The sequence below is a fragment of the Tachyglossus aculeatus genome, chromosome 7, assembly GCF_015852505.1.
Source record: "Tachyglossus aculeatus isolate mTacAcu1 chromosome 7, mTacAcu1.pri, whole genome shotgun sequence".
NCBI classification, from domain to species: Eukaryota; Metazoa; Chordata; class Mammalia; order Monotremata; family Tachyglossidae; genus Tachyglossus; species Tachyglossus aculeatus.
This window is the reverse complement of record NC_052072.1, coordinates 54,085,284-54,102,135: the sequence shown is the minus strand read 5'-3', so window position 1 is coordinate 54,102,135 and position 16,852 is coordinate 54,085,284. Positions and strand designations below refer to the sequence as shown.

At 42.6% G+C, this 16,852-nt stretch overlaps 1 protein-coding gene across 2 annotated transcripts in view; it reads right to left on the bottom strand.

The window, feature by feature from the left end:
• UBE2F (ubiquitin conjugating enzyme E2 F (putative)) overlaps nucleotides 1–16,852 on the bottom strand; it is a 158,597-nt gene that overhangs the window by 79,964 nt on the left and 61,781 nt on the right. For both annotated transcript variants that reach the window (XM_038749771.1, XM_038749772.1), the window contains exon 5: nucleotides 4,443–4,510. In XM_038749771.1, coding sequence (XP_038605699.1) covers nucleotides 4,443–4,510 — 68 coding nt within the window. The remainder of the gene's footprint in view (nucleotides 1–4,442; nucleotides 4,511–16,852) is intronic.

The following is a 16,852-nucleotide window of genomic DNA, read 5'->3' as shown; positions in this document are numbered from 1 at the left end:
TATGTGCATAAGTGCCATGGGGTTGGTGGTGGGCAGCTTAAGGGGTCCGGATCCAAGTGCACTGACACTGACTCTTCTAGACTGTGAGCCCACTGTTGGGTAGGGACTGTCTCTATATGTTGCCAACTTGTACTTCCCAAGCGCTTAGTACAGTGCTCTGCACACAGTAAGTGCTCAATAAATACGATTGATTGATTGATTGATTGATTGCAGAAGGGAAGGTTAAAAGTGAAAATGAGGATTTAATCAGGGAAGGTCTCTTGGAGGAGATGTGATCTTTAGAAGGCTTTAGAGGTGGAGTGTGTGATGGTCAATCAATCAATCAAAAGTATTTCATTCACTCTTTCAGCCACATTTACTGAGCACTTACTGTGTACAGAGCACTGTACTAAGCACTTGGGAGAGTAAAATGTAACAATAAACAGACATTCCCTGCCCACAGCGAACTTACAGTCTAGAGAGGGAGAACAGTATTTACTGAGTGAAGCACTGAGGACTACTGAAAAGAGCCCTCTGACTCCCAGGTCCACTACTTGCCTACTCTGTGACCTTGGCCATGTGATTTCACTTCCCTGTGCCTCAGTTATCTCATCTGTAAAATGCAATTAAAACTGTGTAGGACAAGGACTGTGTCCAACTTTGTATCTATCCCAGTGCTTAATACAGTGCCTGGCACATAGTAAACATTTAATTACAATACAATAGAGTTGGCAGGCCCAATCCCTACCCACAAGGAACTGGCAGTCTACAGGAGTAGCTTGTAGTCTATTGGGAAACTCAGCCCATCAGATATGAAAGGGGAGAGAGTTCCAGGTCAGTCAGAGGATGTGATTCAGGGGTCAGTGAGGAGACAGATGAGATCAGAGTTTAGTGAGTAGGTTGGCGTTACAGGAGTGAGGTGTGCAAGTTGGGTTGTAGTAAGAGATCACATAGATAAAAGTAGGAGGGGAAAGGGCTGATTGAGTGCCTTAGAGTAAGGAGTTTCTGTCTGATATAGAGATTGATGAGGAGTGGGGACATTTGAGGAGTGGGGAGTTGTGAGGCCTAAAAATAAACAAGTAGGGGTTCTCAGAGCCAGATTCTTTCCTCTGGACCATCAGCAGGAATAGAGACAAATACTAAGAAATACTTCTTCACATCTGAGTGGTGAGCATATGGGATTTATTACCATAGGAAGGAGTGTCTGTTTGAGAAGGGTTCAGATGTGTTCACAGACATGAACTAAGTGGATTATGGCAGATGTCAAGAAGGGTGCCCTTCCTGTAATCACACTCCGAGACAGACCCCTGGGCTGCTTTAACCATGGGCCTGACCCAATAACTGCATTACTGATGATCTCCTGTTATTAGAGGAGATGATGGTTTGGTCTGGGAGGGTAGGAGAGCAGATCGGGGTTAATACAGGAAGCAACTAGTCCCATCACAAAATAAGTCCATAGACGATGGAAAAATATTTGAGGAAGTAGCAGGTTGGAGAAAGCAAGAGACACCAGCAATTTGGCCCAGAGAAAACTTGGTAAAAATGGAAGCAGACTTGGAAAAGAACAGCCATGGTCAGTTTTTAGATAGCTGCACATAAGCAGACTGCAGGAAAAGCCAAAAAAAAGGAGAGCAAGCTGTGGGTTTTGAGGGGCATATTCAGCTAGAGTAAAGCAAACATGATCCTAATAATCAATGCTTCACAAACGTTCAAATGACTCATGTTTACAATATACCCATTGTTGGGAATGGAATGATGACTTTTGAGCAAATGTTGGACTTCTTCCACTACGAAACATACCAAGTTGGCCTCCCAAACACAAGAGAACAAAAATTCAGCCAATACTACTTTGCTTTATGGTTTTGTTAAGTAAACCTTAAATTACTCAACCTAAGACCTGAATTCTAGAGAAGCAGCGTGGCCTAGTGGAAAGAGCATAGGCCTTGGAGTCAGAAAGACCTGGGTTCTAATCCCGACTCCACCACATGTCTGCTGTATGGCCTTGGGCAAGTCACTTCACTTCTCTGTACCTCAGTTACCTCATCTGTAAAATGGGGAGTTAAGACTGTGAGCTCCATGTGGGAAATGGACTGTATCCAACTTAATTATATTTTTTATGCTATTTGTCTGTCCCTCCCAATAAGCTGTAAGTGCCTTGAAGGCAGTGGTCTTTTCTATAGTTACTATCCAAAGGGCATAGTCCAGTGCTCTGTACACAGTAGACACTCAATACTATTGATCATCTACAATGATTTTTTTTTTCATGTAATTCGGTCAAGCTTTACGAAAACACACTACAGGAACCAAAATGAGATCTTCATGCAGGGGGGCTACCAAAAATCAGTAGAAGCTAATCACCCGTTAGTTTCAAGTACACTGAAAAACCAAAATGAGCTTCGAGTAGAAGACAATGCAAATAACGATAGCGTCATCTTCTTTCATTTAAAAGAGAATGTCAGAGTTCAAATGTTGCTTGGAGTAATTACAATTAGAATATATTGGGAGCAAACATTTGGAAATTAAGTTTGTAACTGGTTCTGATATCCTTAAACTAGTTTACTCTTTCTTCTAATTCTCTCTTACCTGTATTGTCATCTTTAGAATAAATCATCTTCTTGGAGCTATCAAGTTATATAACATTAGAAATGTGATTATTTTGCTCAAAATCCCTATGGTCCTGCATTTTTTAAATCAGCACTTTCTAGCCAAGAAATCCACAAGAGTCAAAGAAAAAAATTGTATGTGGAACAAAGAACAGAGGCACAAAAATGGAAGTTTGGTTTCCACCCCATCTGTTCTAGAATTTTAACCTTATAAATGCAGCAGAAAAGCATCAATAACTTATAGTAGTTCTAGGTATTCTTTAATGTTTTGTTGCTTAATCCAAAGCAGCAAACCAGGAGCTGAAGTTGTTTTGGAGACATGTATCTCTCTTACCTCCACAGAGAACACCACCTCATCATTGTGAACATGCAAAAGGAAGTGACAAGGAACTGTTTGTCCATTTCAGAGGTATGTGGAGTCCTGCTCCCTTTGCTCTTTCCCCTCCCAGCCCCAAAACACTTATGTACATATCTGTAATTTTATTTACTTATATTGATGTCTGTCTCCCCCACTCCAAATTGTGATCTCATTGTGGGCACGGACTGTCACTGTCTATTGTTGTATTGTCCTTTCCCAAGTGCTTAGTACAGTGCTCTGCACACAGTAAGCACTCAATAAATATGAAAGAATGAATACCATAGCATTTAACAGGTATCTGGAGCCCCTTCAGGTGGATTCAAATTTACCAATAACCAGGCAAATGGTGTGACTATTCATGTTCATAAAGTCCTTGTGTGACTAAACTTTAATAACATTTGACATATGTATGAGACAAGGAATGTCAGAAGTATGCTTTCACTATGTCTGGGATAACAACAGAATTAAGGAAGTCTTCTAACCACGTTCATCCATTTGGATGACAATAATAATAATAATGATAATAATAATAATAGTATTTGTTAAGCACTATGTGCTGAGCACTGTTCTAAGTGCTGGGTTAGACACAAGGTTATCAGATTGTCCCACATGGGGGTCATAGTCTTAAACCCCATTTTACAGACGAGGTAACTGAGGCACAGAGAAGTTAAGTGACTTGTCCAAAGTCACAGAGCTGACTACTGGTGAAGGTGGAATTAGAACCCCCGACCTTTGACTCCCAAGCCCATGCTCTTGACACTAGGCCAAAATACAGTGCGATACGGTGTTGGAACAAATTGTTGTGCATGAGCAGTTCCGGGCATGAGATACTCAACCAATCGATGGTATTTACTGGTCACCTACTGAGAGCAGAGCACTGTACAAAGTGCTTGGGAGAGTACAATGCAGTAAAGGTTGAAGTAGCATTGCCTAGTGGATAAAGCCCAGGCCTGAGAGTCAGAGGACCTGGGTTCTAATCTCAGCTCCACCACTAGTCTGCTGGGTGACCATTGGCAAGTCACTCAACTCCTCTATGCCTCAGTTACCTCATCCGTAAAATGGGGATTAAGACTGTGAGCCCCATGTGGGACAGGGTCTGTGTCCAATCTGCTTAACTTGGATCTAACCCAGCGCCTACTACAGTGACTGACAAAGATTAAATGCTTAAATACCTTAAAAAAATGGTAGAAATGATTCTCTCCCTCAAAGGAATTACAATTGAGTACATTAGCACAAACCTGCCGTAATGAAAAATTCTGGAACTTAACTGTTAGAGGCGAACTGGAGTGAGCCCACTGTTGGGTAGGGGCTGTCTCTATATGTTGCCAACTTGTACTTCCCAAGCGCTTAGTACAGTGCTCTGCACACAGTAAGCGCTCAATAAATATGATTGAATGAATGAATGAATGGGGTATTTCTGCCATGGCTACCATTGTTTAAATTCTAAAAGCCCCAAAGCAAATCCCTGGAAAAACTGTTAAGTAAAATCACAATCTACTCACCACCATGTTGTAAGCGTCAGGGACTTCAGTTTCAAACTGAAATTTTCCACCTTGGTAGTAACCCTCATCTATTAGAATAAATAAAATAAATAATAAATCATTTTTAAATTGGAAAACAAACAAAACCAAAACCAAACTCTGTGTAAAGCAGATCACTGAATATAAACTGGAAAAGAAAGATACCCTGCAACGGAGCAGATATTTGTTCCAAAATATTTATCACTGTGATTAATTCATAAGCCTATTTGTGATTTAGTTTTTTTATTTCTGCTCATTTTGGTTTCTGGCAAAACTACGACTATGCAGCCCCAAGAGTGTGAAATCCTAACAAATCAATATTAATAAAACTACACTTATATAATTCTTCAACCAGAGAGCCCTAATAAATTTATACATATCTAGTAGGTATCTGCCATTTGCCAGCTGAGTGACCTTGGGCAAGTCACTTAACCTCTCTGTGCTCAGTTTCCTCATCTGTAAAATGGGGATGAAGACATGGGCTGTGTCCAACCTGATTAGCTTGTATCTACCCCAATGCTTAATACAGTGCTTGGCACATAGTAAGCACCTAAGAAATACCACTAAAAAACACCCTTTCCTTTCTACTAGGATACATTCTTATGGAAACTGTGGTGTACCTAGTAACAGAAAGTGGCTTATTTAAAAGCCAAAAATAAGATCCAAAGAGATGACCAAGGTAAATAAGGCAAAAACCTGGGCACTCTGCCTTCTGAGACAGACAGAACTGTCTTCACAAAACTGTTGAGCTTGAGGCTCAGACACATATGGGTGAGCATCACTCTACACTGTGAAAGTGTAGAATGGTAAAAGCTAAGTAAAAAGAACCAGATCTATAAAATCAAAGAGAGGCTGATTTCCAGGCCAAAGAAAAAAATCCACTGGTTTAAAGGAAAGAACGTGGGACATGGAGTTGGAAAACCTGGGTTCTAGTCCCCATTTCACTACCTGTCTACAGGGTGAAAATGGAGATACAGTGGAATGTGGGGCAATAACTGTGTCTGCCATAGTTGACCTGAACCTACCCCAGCGCTTAGAACAGTTATCGTCACCAAGTGCTTATGAAGGACCATAAAACAAACAATGGAACAAACAGGGACTAGTCCAATCTCCTAACCTTGGATCTACTCCAGCATTTGACACATATTAAATGCTTAATGAAAGCCCTGATTATCATCCTAGTAAGGGGAAGTAGTGTAGAAATAGCCAGGGGCTCACATATATGCTGTCCTTCTTGGTGTTCCTAGAGATGGTGTGTTCCTATGAGGGTAGGAAGCTGATGGATGTCATCACCATTTTAGAGCAGAAGTGAAGGCAGTAGGAGGTTGTGAATTATCCAGGTCAAAGAACAACAACAAAAAAGTGTGGTTTGTTAAGCATTTACTGTGTGCCAGGCACTGTTCTAAGCACTGGGGTAGATACAAGGTAATCAGGTTGGACACAGTCCCTATCCCACATGGGGCTCACAATCTTAATCCCCATTTTATAGATGAGGTAACTGAGGCACAGAAGTAAAGTGACTTGCTCAAGGTCTCAAATCAGACATGTGGCAGAGCTGGGATTAGAACCCAGGTCCTCTGACTCGCAGGCCCATGCTCTAGACCATGTTGCTTTCCTTACCAGCAAGTTAACGGCATAGATGGAGACCCATCCCCAGTTTCTTGACTGAGCCTCATGTTTCAGCTTTTTGAATGTGCTTGTAATCGAGTACCAGCTTAAGAAAGCATGGCTTTCTATAAAAAACTAAATTCTGAAAATGGGACACACATTTTTCTTTCCTTTCAGTTCATAAACTCTTAGCAGCATCGCAGCAGCATATGGTTTCATAAAAAAAAAGTCTTTATGTTTGAAGCTGTAAGAATTAAAACCTTCTGAGTAAAGCATTCCACTGACTCATGGACCTATTAAGCCAACTGACGTGCATGCCAGCCAGGTTCCTGCCTCAGAGCTGAAAACTCCGTTGAATGTATTTCCCCACACAACTTTCCACATTGCTCCCTGGTCTAAACATGGTGTCATCAGCAATAAACCAACAACACAATGTAAACAAGAGTCCCAAAGTGTACAAAGTTCTCAAGCAATTTTTAACTGCACAGGGTCAAAAGAGGCAACCAGTTGAAAACCTGTCTTCCTAATCTGGCTGTGCACTCCCTCCAGGTAATAGCTCATAACTATATATCCATACCTAGATCTAGGGTCGCTCACCCTGAATTTTCCTATAATGCACACAATAAAGTAAGGAATGAATACTCCACATGTTTATCTGATATTCTCATTGGTGAACCTTTGAATTTGTAATGATTTTTTTTGGTGGGGGGAGAATCATAGAATTTGCAGTTTGTGATACATGCGAACACACACACACATATACCATATATCTTCGAGTAGCTTTTTCATACTTTTCAAACTGTATGGGTTTATCCCAAGCTTAAGGATAATCTTACCTTAAGCATTTTAAGCTTCCCTACTTTGTTTAAATTTTCAAGTGACTGGAAAGAAGTGTAGGAACTGTAGAACTTTGAAAGAGAATGATAGTTTGTTTAATACCCAGGTATAATTGTTGATAAATTCCAAAGATGCCTTCTTCTGAAGATTCAACTATTTTGTAGCTGGTTCAATCTCTCATCCTATCCCAACTGGATTACTGCATCAGCCTCCTCTCTGATCTCCCATCCTCCTGTCTTTCCCCACTTCAATCTATACTTCACGCTGCTGCCCAGATCATCTTTGTGCAGAAACGCTCTGGGCATGTTACTCTCCTCCTCAAAAATCTCCAGTGGCTACCAACCAACCTACGCATCAGGCAAAAACTCCTCACTCCTGGCTTCAAGGCAGTCCATCACCTCGCCCCCTCCTACCTCACCTCCCTTCTTTCCTTCTACAGCCCAGCCCACACCTTCTGCTCCTCTGTCACTAACCTCCTCACTGCGCCTCGTTCTCGCCTGTCCCACCGTTGACCCCCGGCCCACATCCTCCCCCTGGCCTGAAATGCCCTCCCTCCGCACATCCGCCAAGCTAGCTCTCTTCCTCCCTTTAAAGCCCTACTGAGAGCTCACCTCCTCCAGGAGGCCTTCCCAGACTGAGCCCGACAATTCATTCATTCAATCAATCATATTTATTGAGCGCTGTGTGCAGAGCACTGTACTAAGCAATTGGAAAGTACAATTCAGCAACATATAGAAACAGTCCCTACTTTTAGCATCCACCTGCCTAAGCACTTCAATGATTAATATCCAATGTCTTTTAATGAAATCAAATCACAAGCTGCTGACAAATGGAAAATTGGGCTGTAAATTTCATTTTGGATTGTTCTGTTAAAATGAGGAAAGGAACTTCCAATCTGTCATAACCCTGCAGACCATAAGCTCCTAGAGGACAGGAACTGTGTCTACCAACTCTGTTGAACTGAATTTTCCCAAATGCTTAGTACAGTGCTCTGTACACAGTAAGAACACAATACCACCAATTGATTTGTTGATCAATGGGGATAGAGAGCATGCCCAGCACATTTACAGTTGTCCTACAGTCTCTAAAAAGGCTCTGCTGATGGTGACCTTCACCTACAGCTGGGTCTACAGCTGAAAAGTCTAATGCAGGAGCCATGCACATATAAAGACTGCCCTACTTGTGTTGACTCTGTTGCTTGCAACATATGATACTATTTTTGCCTTTATCTCTTTGAATCACAATCTTCTTGAACCTTCTGCTCAAAAAGATGTGTTCCTTTTTTAATTATAGTGAGCCATAGTTGTGGGTCTGCCACAGTTGTCTCCCAGCTGTCAGCTGAGATACCACTTTGTCTGAGGCTTTACTTACTGCACTTTTCCAGTCACCCAAGTGGAACTTGCCACAGAACAACTGTTTCTATTGTAATCTTTTCTCCTCATGACCCCCCACTATGTGCCAAGCACTCTTCTAAGCTCTGGAGTAGAGACAAGAAAATCATTTCAGACACAGACCCCATCCAACACAGGCTTACAGTCTAAGTATGGTGGGAGAACAGGCACTGAATCCCCATTTGATTGATGAGCAAACTGAGGCACAGAAGTGAAATGACTTGTCCAGGGTCACACAGCAGGCAAGTGGCAGAACTGGGATTAGAACCCAGGTCCTCTGACTTCCAGACCCATGCTCTTTTACACTAGGCCACACTGCTGCTCCATTTTAAAAGTGGAAAAATCTCAATTACGAACAGAGTGAGAGACAGGATGACGGTTATTCACACAATTGAGAAATACACACACACACACACACACACACCCCCCACCCCCACACACACACCCAGTGTGGCCTAGTGGAAAGAGCATGGGCATTCCCCTCCCCCCTCACCCACCTTCCAAGAGGACATGGGTTACAATCCTGGCTGCGCCACTTGTATGCTGTGACCTTGTGCAAGTAGCTTAATTTCTCTGTGCCTTAGATAACTCCTCACCTGTAAAATGGGGATTAAATCCTTCTCCCACCTACTCAGACTATGAACCTCATTTGGGTCAGGAACTGTGTCCAACCTGATTAACTTGTATCTAGCCCAACATTCAGAACAGAGTTTGACAAGTCATAAGGTCTTAATACCATCATTATTATTCTCTCCAGTGGCTACCAGTCAACCTAAGCATCAGGCAAAAACTCCTCACTCTCGGCTTCAAGGCTCTCCATCACCTCAGCCCCTCCTACCTCACCTCCCTTCTTTCCTTCTACAGCCCAGCCCGCACCCTCCGCTCCTCTGCTCTAACCTCCTCACTGTGCCTCATTCTCGCCTGTACCGCTGTCGACCCCTGGCCCACGTCCTCCCCCTGGCCTGGAACGCCCTCCCTCCACACATCTGCCAAGCTAGCTCTCTTCCTCCCTTCGAAGCCCTACTGAGCACTCACCTCCTCCAGGAGGCCTTCCCAGACTGAGCCTCCTCTTTCCTCTCCCCCTTCCCCTCCCCACTGCACCTGTATATATGTTTGTACAGATTTATTACTCTACTTATTTTACTTGTACATATTTACTATTCTATTTATTTTGTTGATGTGCATCTGGCTTTACTTCTATTTATTTTGATGACTTGACACCTGTCCACATGTTTTGTTTTGTAGTCTGTCTCCCCCTTCTAGACTGTGAGCCCACTGTTGGATAGGGACCATCTCTATATGTTGCCAACTTGTACTTCCCAAGCGCTTAGTACAGTGCTCTGCACACAGTAAGCGATCAATAAATATGATTGAATGAATCCTCAGTAAATCAATCAACCATATTTCAAACAGTCAATATTTACTGAGTGCTTACTGTGTGAAGAGCACTGTATTAACACCCAGGGCAAAAGCACCTGACCTAATACTTTTGAATAATTGTACTTTTGAATAAATGTACTAAAATGTACTATAAATGAGATGAAAGCACATTCCCAAGCACATAATCCTTTGTGATGGAGCATCGAACCACCGAGTGCTTCACCTCACCATAGCAGTGGTGTTATGGAAAACAAGAAAAAGCTTTAGTCCCTGGATCCAACAGAAAACCAAGATACTGTGACAGTAGGCACCACAATTATTTAGAAAAGTGCAAAACAAGTGTTATTATTAACAAGTATATTTATTAAAGCATAAATATGATGAATCCATCGCAAACCTTTGGTGATGAAAAAAAACTGCTCAAGGTGCAGGGTCTAGTGTATTCCCACCTGTATACTCTCCCAGGTCAGAACAGTGCTCTTACACTCAGGCAGTGCTTCAACATTCATAGGAATTGGAAGTCACTGCTGAGAGACTTGGCATATTAGTATCCTGATGTGCACAAATAATAATTAAAGATAGGAGGTGCCCATCTCAACTTGTCTATGGGGCAAGAAGAGTAGAGAAGAAGCATCACCTAGTGGATAGTACCTGGGAGTAAGAAGGACCTAGGTTCCAATCCCGGCTCCACCACTTGTCTGCTGTGTAACTTAAGGCAAGTCATTTCACTTCTCTGGTCTTCACAGTTACCTCATCTGTAAAATGGGGTTTAAGACTGTGAGCCCTATGTGGGACAGGGTCTGCGTCCAATCTGGTTAGCTAGTATCTACCCCAGCATTTAGTACAGTGCCAGGAACACAGGAAGTGTTCAACAAATACCATTAAGAAAAAAAAGGGGGGGGGGGCAAAACTTTACTGGAAACATAAGTGCTTAGCACAGTGCTCTGCACACAGTAAACAATCAATAAATACGATTGAATGAATATGCCTGAAAAAGTTGATACTTCTACAGAAAGCAACCAGACTGCCTGACACTCTTCTTGGATGCCACGGGTGACTTCACAGTGAAATCCTTCTGCTTATCATTCTGAAAATCCCCAGGCAGAGCAGGCCCTAGAGGCTAAACTCAACCATTCTGTGATTCAGTACTCCAGCTCCCGCAGGAAGGCCTGGCTCTTTTTGGGGCTTTACTGTTGAAAGGGACTAAGCCAAAAATAATACGAGATATTCCTCATTCTAGATAATGAGTCATCTTGCTCGGTAAAATTAAATTATATCTTAGATGAACAACCAGGGAGAAAGAACTTTCCTAACGGAGCAAATGCCTCGATCTAATCCACTGACACGGACTTATTTTCTGAGGAGAGACCTACTGCCAACATATACAAAGAATGATGGAGAAAATACATTCGCCGAGGAATTTTGGTGAAGTTACAAACATCATGAGCACTGTGGCCATCATCCAAATCATGGATGAAAGACCTAATCACCAGCTGGGAAATGATGATGATGATGGTGATGGCATTTATTAAGCGCTTACTACGTGCTAAGCACTGTTCTAAGCATTGGGGAGGTTACAAGGCAATCGTGTTGTCCCACGGGGGGCTACAATCTTAACCCCCATTTTACAGATGAGGGAACTGAGGCCCGGAGAAGTCAAGTGACTTGCCCAGAGTCACACAGCTGACAACTGGCAGAGTCGGGATTGGCAGAGCCGGGAAAGTGTTTGGAAGATAAGGAACAATGTTTCTCACACCAAAATCATTCCAGAAATTTAACCAAACCCTGGGACCCATGCAAAAGGTGTGGATGAAACTAATGTGGTCAAGTTCCATGAAGAAAATCGGCCAGAATGAGGAATCGATAGTTATAATGACAGTAGAATGGCCTAGTGGCTAAATCAGGGACCTGGAAGTCAGGGAACCTTGGTCCTGATCCTGGCCCAGCCACATGTTTGCTGGGTGACCTTGGGCAAGTCATTTCACTTCTCTGTGCCTCAGTTACCTCATCTGCAAAACAGGGGTTAAGGCTGTGAGCTCCTTGTGAGATGTGGACCGTGTCCAACCTGATTAACTTCTATCTAACCCAGCTTAGTACAATGCCTGGAACATAGTAAGTACTGTACCATTAACAAATACCATTAAAAAAACAAACAAAAAAAGCCAACAACAAAAAACACTGGAGAAAAGTAACTCCATCCTCTCCATGTCAATCGACAATAAAGCAACTGAATTATTATCCCTTGCACATTTTGAGTCAGATTTACAAATTCTTACTGCTAATGGTCCCCGCGATGGATGTAGCCTTAGCATTCCTAGAGAAGCTAATAGTAGTAGAGTTGTCCTATGGTTTGAAAATTACAATACTGTTAGTCTGCATCCACAAGCTCCTCTAGAATGTATGCTGGCTGTGGGCAAGAAATATGTCTACCAACACTGTTGTACTATACTCCCCCAAGTGCTTAGTATAGTGCTCTGCACACAGTAAACACAAAATAAATACCATTGATGATGATGAAGAAGCAGCTTACAGGGGAACTTACAGCAACAAGAAAGCTGAACCAGGCTCAAAAAGAGACATTCAAAGCAGCTATCTTTGGCTGAACTTTGGCCAAGTATGTTCATTAGTGAAAACAAGTCTTCTTTCCATAGTAACACAGTTTGACGCGAAAGATGACTCACTGAATGAAACAGATGGCCCACTACCTCCTTTCCATGTACACCCACCCCATTACAGGTTTCTGCCCTGGCACCTTCCAAAGTGATCACCTCAGCTTCAGCACTGAATCCCCACTTTACAGATGAGGAAAATGAAGCCGTGGGTTGCCCAAGGTCACACAGGAGGCAAGTGGCAGAAGCAAGTGGCAGAACTGGGATCAGAACTCAGGTTCTCTGACTCCCAGGCCCATACTCTTCCACTATGCCATGATGCTTCTCAGTCAACAGAAGTATACTACTGCATTTTCAAATGCGGTGGTGGGATATTAGTTTCATTCCTTTAAGTATTATTTTATAATGAGATCATTCACCCTGCATGACCGACTTGATCAACTAGATATAACTACATCACCAGGCCAGATGACAACCACTTGAGAACTGTGAGGGCGCCTTGTTGGAAGCTCTGGATCTCCTGACATCAGCCTATCGTTACAATGCTCTGCACACAGGAAGTGCTCAATAAATACCACTGATGATGATGATCTTGTCCTGCACCCATTAGATGCTACTTTTAGTTCATATGTGATGCTGGTGACACTGCATAGAAAAGGTCTCAAGCATTCTTCATGTGAACTGTATTACATCTGATGGTCATTTCTTTTCCTCATAAGAACAAAACTCCAATTCCATCTTGGGAATCATGGCTTGGAATATTGAATTCTAGGGGCTCATCTACTGTGTATTATAGAGAGGGATAGCTATATCGGACCTATAATTAGCCCTCATTGTTCAGGCTGAGGTTGAGTAATCTTCTGTGAATCTGCTTTCAATCTTACTGTTACTCATGCCTTTTAGGGGTGTTTTAGGGCATCAATCCCTTATTTTCTCAATGATCCTGCTAATACCAATTGACTAGCATTTACAGTGCTCAGAAATGTGTGATCCAATTCTTGGCGCTTCTAACAGAGTTGAGGACAATTACTAATGGGCTGTATTCATTTCAAAATGCAACCAACATTTTAATTATGGTGAAAACATCAAGGCCCCTAATAAGTGCATTCATTTTATAGCCATCAAATAGAAGGCTATATTTTCAAGGATTGTATTCTGAATTTGATAAACAGTTACACTGTTGTCTCTTCAATGTTTCCCCTGTGGTTTGAAATGGGACCTCCACCCAGGCAAAAATAGATAAAAAGACAATTAGATTTCATAACATCTTCCGGCCAAACTACTGGGCTACTGGATGTGTCACATACCCAGTAGGAATAATAAACAGTTCCTACTATGCCTACTCTGTCTCAAGTGCTTAGTACATTGCTCTGTACACAATAAAGGCTCACTCAATCAATGGTATTTACACTCTAGACTGTAAGCTCATTGTGAGCAGGGAATGTGTCTGTTATGTTATATTGTACTAACCCAAGCACTTAGTACAGAGCTCTGCACACAGTAAGAGGTCAATAAATACAATTGACTGAGCACTTTTGTGCAGGGCACTGTAATAATAATTGTATCAGTTAAGCAATCACTATATGCTAGACACTGTACTAAGCACTGTGGTAGATACAAGGTAATCAGGTTAGACACAGTCCCTGTTCTACATCACAAGCTTAATACCCAATTTACAGGTGAGGGAACTGAAGCACTGAGAAGTGAAGTAACTTGCCCAAGGTCACACAGACAAGTGGCAGGGCTGTAATAAGCACTTGGGAGAGTACAATACACCAGAATTAGTGGACTGTTCCCTGCCCATAATGAGCTTACAGTCTGATAAAACTCAGATTTATCAATCAATGGAACTTATTCATTGCTCACTGTGAAAAGCATCATATCAAGTAAGCCCTTGAGAGAGCACAATACGGTATGCTTACGCTATCTTCCCATGATGACCAAACTGACAACTTCAACATCACCCTTCCTACTAAATTCAACTCATTCACTCCCCTATCCCTTCATCGATCTGGTAACACTAACCCACAGTTCTGGATCAACTGCCAAGTCTGCTTACTGCGTTCCCTTGCACAAGCAGCAGAATGCTGCTGGCAGAAATCCAGATATCAGCCTGACCCCATCCACCTTAAGTTCATCCTTACTATTTATCCATTCTTAATGACTCTCATGCCCATTGCCCTCACCAGTTGTTCCAGACATTTAACTCCCTCCTCAAACCCCTGTCCCCCAGCCTCCCCAATCTTTGCCCCTAATAACCTGGCCACCTACTTCATTGAGAAAGTTGAAACCATCATGTGTGAGCTCCTAAATTTTCCCTGCTCCTCTCCATTCCCTCACTCTCCCATCTTTCCCAGCAGTAACTCAAGAGATCTGCTGCCTTCTCTCAAAATCTCCTCATCACCCTCTACCCGTGCATTTGATCCCATCCCTTAGCACCCTATCAAAGAATTGTCACCTCCCTTCTTCCCTCCCTAACTGCTAACTTCAACTGTTCACTCTCCAATGGCTTTTCCCCCACCACTTTCAAACATGCTCAAGTCTCCAACATCCTAAAAAAAACAAACAAAAAAATTTGTTAAGCACTTATTATGTGCCAGTACCAAGTGCTGGGATGGATACAAGCAAACTGGCTTGGTTGGAGACAGTTCATTTTACAGATGAGAGAACTGAGGCCCAGAGAAGTTAAGTGACTTGCCCAGAGTCACGCAGCAGACAAACGCTTAGTACGGTGCTCTGTACACAGTAAGCACTCAATAAATATGATTGGATGAATGAAAGTGGCGGAGCCAGGTAACAAATCCCACAGTCATCATTAGTGTACTCTCCCAAGTGCTTAGTACAGTGCTCTGCACATAGTAAGCACTCAAGAAATACCACTGACTGATTAGGGGTCCAGCTGTCAAGTCTCTCCTGCTGTGGATGGGATCCACCCTAGACTGCCCAAAAGCTCAGCCCTGCTCCATTCAATCAGTTAATGGAATTTATTGAGCACATACTACGTGCAGAGTACTATACTAAGTGCCTGGGAGTGTACAAGACAAGAAAAATTAGCAGATATGCTCCCTACCCATAGAGAGCTTACAGTCTTGAGAGCAAGGGCCTGGGAGTCAGAAGATCATGGGCTCTAATCCCAGCTCTGCCACTTGTCTGCTATGTGAGCTTGGGCAAGCCACTTCACTTCTCTGTGCCTCAGGTTCCTCAATGGGGATTAATGGGGATTAAGACTGTGTTAAGATTAAGAATAATAATAATATCATTATCATTCACCTCAATACTTGGGCCCACCATGGAGAAGCTATCAAATAACTAGTGGGCTATGAATTTTTAAATCCCATTTACATCTTTCAAATAGGTTTTGGGTTTTGTTTTTTTTAAATGACTACGGAAGCTGAAGATGTCTCTAGAGATGTGAAACATTTTAAGAGGACCACATTGCTCCAAAACTATAATGTGTATTTTTCCCCCTGTTTTAGAGGCCTCAAAGAACATAAGGAGCTATAAATTGTATGGTGAATGTTCACCACAACTACATTATTCTTTGTACCTAGGCCTCTGGTTGAAAACTAGCATTCTGGGAATGGCCTTACTGACTCTAATGACGCCTTGATGGGTCGCTTTGAAGTTGAAGATGCTGCTGTAAAATGACAGGAGAGAAAGACAGCAGAAGACACCACAGACATATAGATGGGACACCTGTGGATGCCTAGGTGTTTGGAGAAATTAGATTTTTCATTAATAGTAATATCCCATACTTCATTCTTCTGCCAGAATCACACCCCAGCGCTTAGAACAGTGCTTCACACATAGTAAGCACTTAACAAATGCCATTATTATTATTATTATTATTACAAAACCATTCAGTCCATGTTTTCCCCTTCTCTTAGAACCTCCAGTGGTTGCCCATCCAACTCTGCATCAAACAAAAACTGTTTATCATCAACTTTAAAGCACAAAGCCACCTTTGCCCCCTCCTACCTCACCTTGCTACTCTCCTACTACAACCCAGCCCACACACTTTGCTTCTCTAATGCTAACCTTCTCACTGTACCTCGATCTTGTCTATCTCACTGCCGGTCCCTCACCCATGTCCTGCCTCTGACCTGAAATGCCCTCCCTCTTCATAGGCAACAGACAATCATTCTCCCCACCTTCAAAGCCTTACAGAAGACACATCTTCTCCACAAGGCCTCCCCAATTAAGCCCTCATTTCCTTTTTTCCCCACTCCCTTCTATGTCACCCTGATTTGCTCCCTTTATTCACTCCCACCACCTCAGCCCCAAAGCACTTATGTATAAACAAAATTCGATCTTTATTCATTTATCACCCTTTCTTCCACCTTCAAATTCAGGAGGCCACTTGGCCCAGTGGAGAGAGCCCAGGCCTGAGAGTCAAGAGCCGGGTTTTTGTTCTGGCTCCACCACTTGCTTGCCATGGGATTTTGGCAAGTCACTTTAACCTCTGTGCCTCAGTTTCTCCATCTGTATAATGGGGATCTAAGTACCTGTTCTCCCTCCCTCATAGACCATGTGGGGCAGAGACTGCTTTCAACTCATTTTGCTATAT